The sequence below is a fragment of the Saccostrea cucullata genome, unplaced genomic scaffold (genome assembly GCF_032062105.1).
Source record: "Saccostrea cucullata isolate Sc308-1 unplaced genomic scaffold, CSIRO_AGI_Scuc_v1 ctg16796, whole genome shotgun sequence".
Classification (NCBI taxonomy): domain Eukaryota; kingdom Metazoa; phylum Mollusca; class Bivalvia; order Ostreida; family Ostreidae; genus Saccostrea; species Saccostrea cuccullata.
Window position 1 is genome coordinate 1 of NW_026940680.1, and position 1,862 is coordinate 1,862.

The window sequence follows — 1,862 nt, forward strand, 5'->3', positions numbered from 1 at the left end:
GGGACACGATAGGGAATCAAGATTTACATTGAAATATTTAGCAAAAAAACTTTAAATCTTTACATTGAAATATTTAGCAAAAAATCTTTAAATCTTCTTCTTAAGAACCACTGAGCCAGAAAAGCTGAAACCTGTGTGTAAGCATTTACCAAAAGATACTTTATTTGATAGTCCAGTGGTTCTTTTGAAGAAGCTGAGGAAAGTGAAACCTTCATACACTAAGCCTACCAGCGCAGCAAATAGCAAAAGATCACCCAAGTGACTGGTGACCTAAAATTGAAAATAATTCAAAGATATTTTAAAAAGTAATTTTATCGCATGAATTTGCTCAGATTATCTTAATTTACTTGTTTTATTGCAGCATGTACATAATGTTGTACATGTATATCTTACATTTATCTTATTATACATCATATGTAAGTAAGAGTGATTTACAGTAACATGGTTCATTATATGCTGTGAATAACTTGTACCTGGTAGTTGGAAAAGGATGCATGTCAAAGAGCTTAAAGAGTGAAAGGAGGACATAATATATAAATGTATAAAAATACTACAATAATATGTAATATTTTATAAAGCACAGTTTAATTGCTAATACTTAACAAGAAGAAAAAGTTTAATATTCTCTTGAATAACAAATGTATGAAAACCAATATATCGTTATAGAATAAATTTTAAGGTAGATATGTAAAATATTTATGCATGTTCAAGATTTGCTAAATGTTAACTTTTTACGCTTTGAATAAATTATTAAGATACAAGTAACTTGCTGAGGGTGACCTATGAACATATGTTTATTACTTCATTGATTGAAACAGAAATGGTCAGGAAGCATTCGACTACCAAAGTGGGAGGAGTACAAAAGATCTTGTATCCTTCATGAAAGAGTAAGTCGTTTTTATCCATTGAAATGTAACAGTTTTTAAAATTAATCAACTTACTAAGCACAAAATGGTCCATTACTGTATGGCTGTAATATATTTTCCCCACTGGTATATACATATTTCTAATTTTAGTCCCAAGGAGCCACCCCCTCCCCCGGCCCCCGAGCCGGCCTGGAGCACGGTACCCAGTAAGGTCAACCATCTGACCTCCAAAGACTTTAAAACATTCCTCAAGTCCAAAGCCAGTGTACTAGTCATGTTTTATGCACCTTGGTGTGGACATTGTAAGAAAGCTAAGCCGGACTTCCAGGAAGCCGCAGATAAAATGGCCAAGGAGTCCAAATCAAAAGCATTCGCTGCCGTAGATTGTACAACTAATGAAGGTACGAGATCGTTTTAAATCAATCATGGAAATAATTTTATCCAATCTAATAGAACTGGGACAATATGATGTTTTGAGAATTTTTATAGAGCCTCTTTGAAAACAAATACATGTATCTCCAGTTCTCCATGGATACTTATACAGTAAAACTCGGTTATAACGAATTCACTGGGACCAATGAAATTACTTTGCTATATCCATGATTCATTATATCGGTACACTGTATAAGAAATTCATTAAATATATATAGCTGGGGATACAAGATAACTTCCTCATATCTGTGAATTGGCAATATCCTTGTTTATACAGCTAAATTGTATTACTGTATCATTCATGTATTTTCTTCTTGTATTGAAATTTTGGGAATTATAAGTGTTCTATGGCTTTCATATTTCTTTTCCAGATATCTGTTCTACAGAGAAAATAGAGGGATATCCAACTATTAAACTTTATAGTGATGGAATTTTTATGGCGGATTATAATGATGATAGAAAGGCTAATAAATTTTACGACTTTTTAAAAAATGCACCAGTAGTAAAAGAGGAACTGTAATATCTCCTAGCCTATTTATCTTTAATAAATTTTATTACCTACAA

The 1,862-nt window shown here is 32.1% G+C and overlaps 1 protein-coding gene across 1 annotated transcript; it reads left to right on the forward strand.

Moving 5' to 3' along the window:
• The first annotated feature begins 709 nt into the window (after positions 1-709).
• Positions 710-1,862, forward strand: LOC134255990 (protein disulfide-isomerase A5-like). The gene is made up of 3 exons (XM_062738587.1): positions 710-887; positions 1,017-1,267; positions 1,670-1,862. The coding sequence occupies exons 1-3, from the start codon at positions 880-882 to the stop codon at positions 1,816-1,818; spliced, it is 408 nt and encodes a 135-aa protein (XP_062594571.1). The 5' UTR covers positions 710-879; the 3' UTR covers positions 1,819-1,862.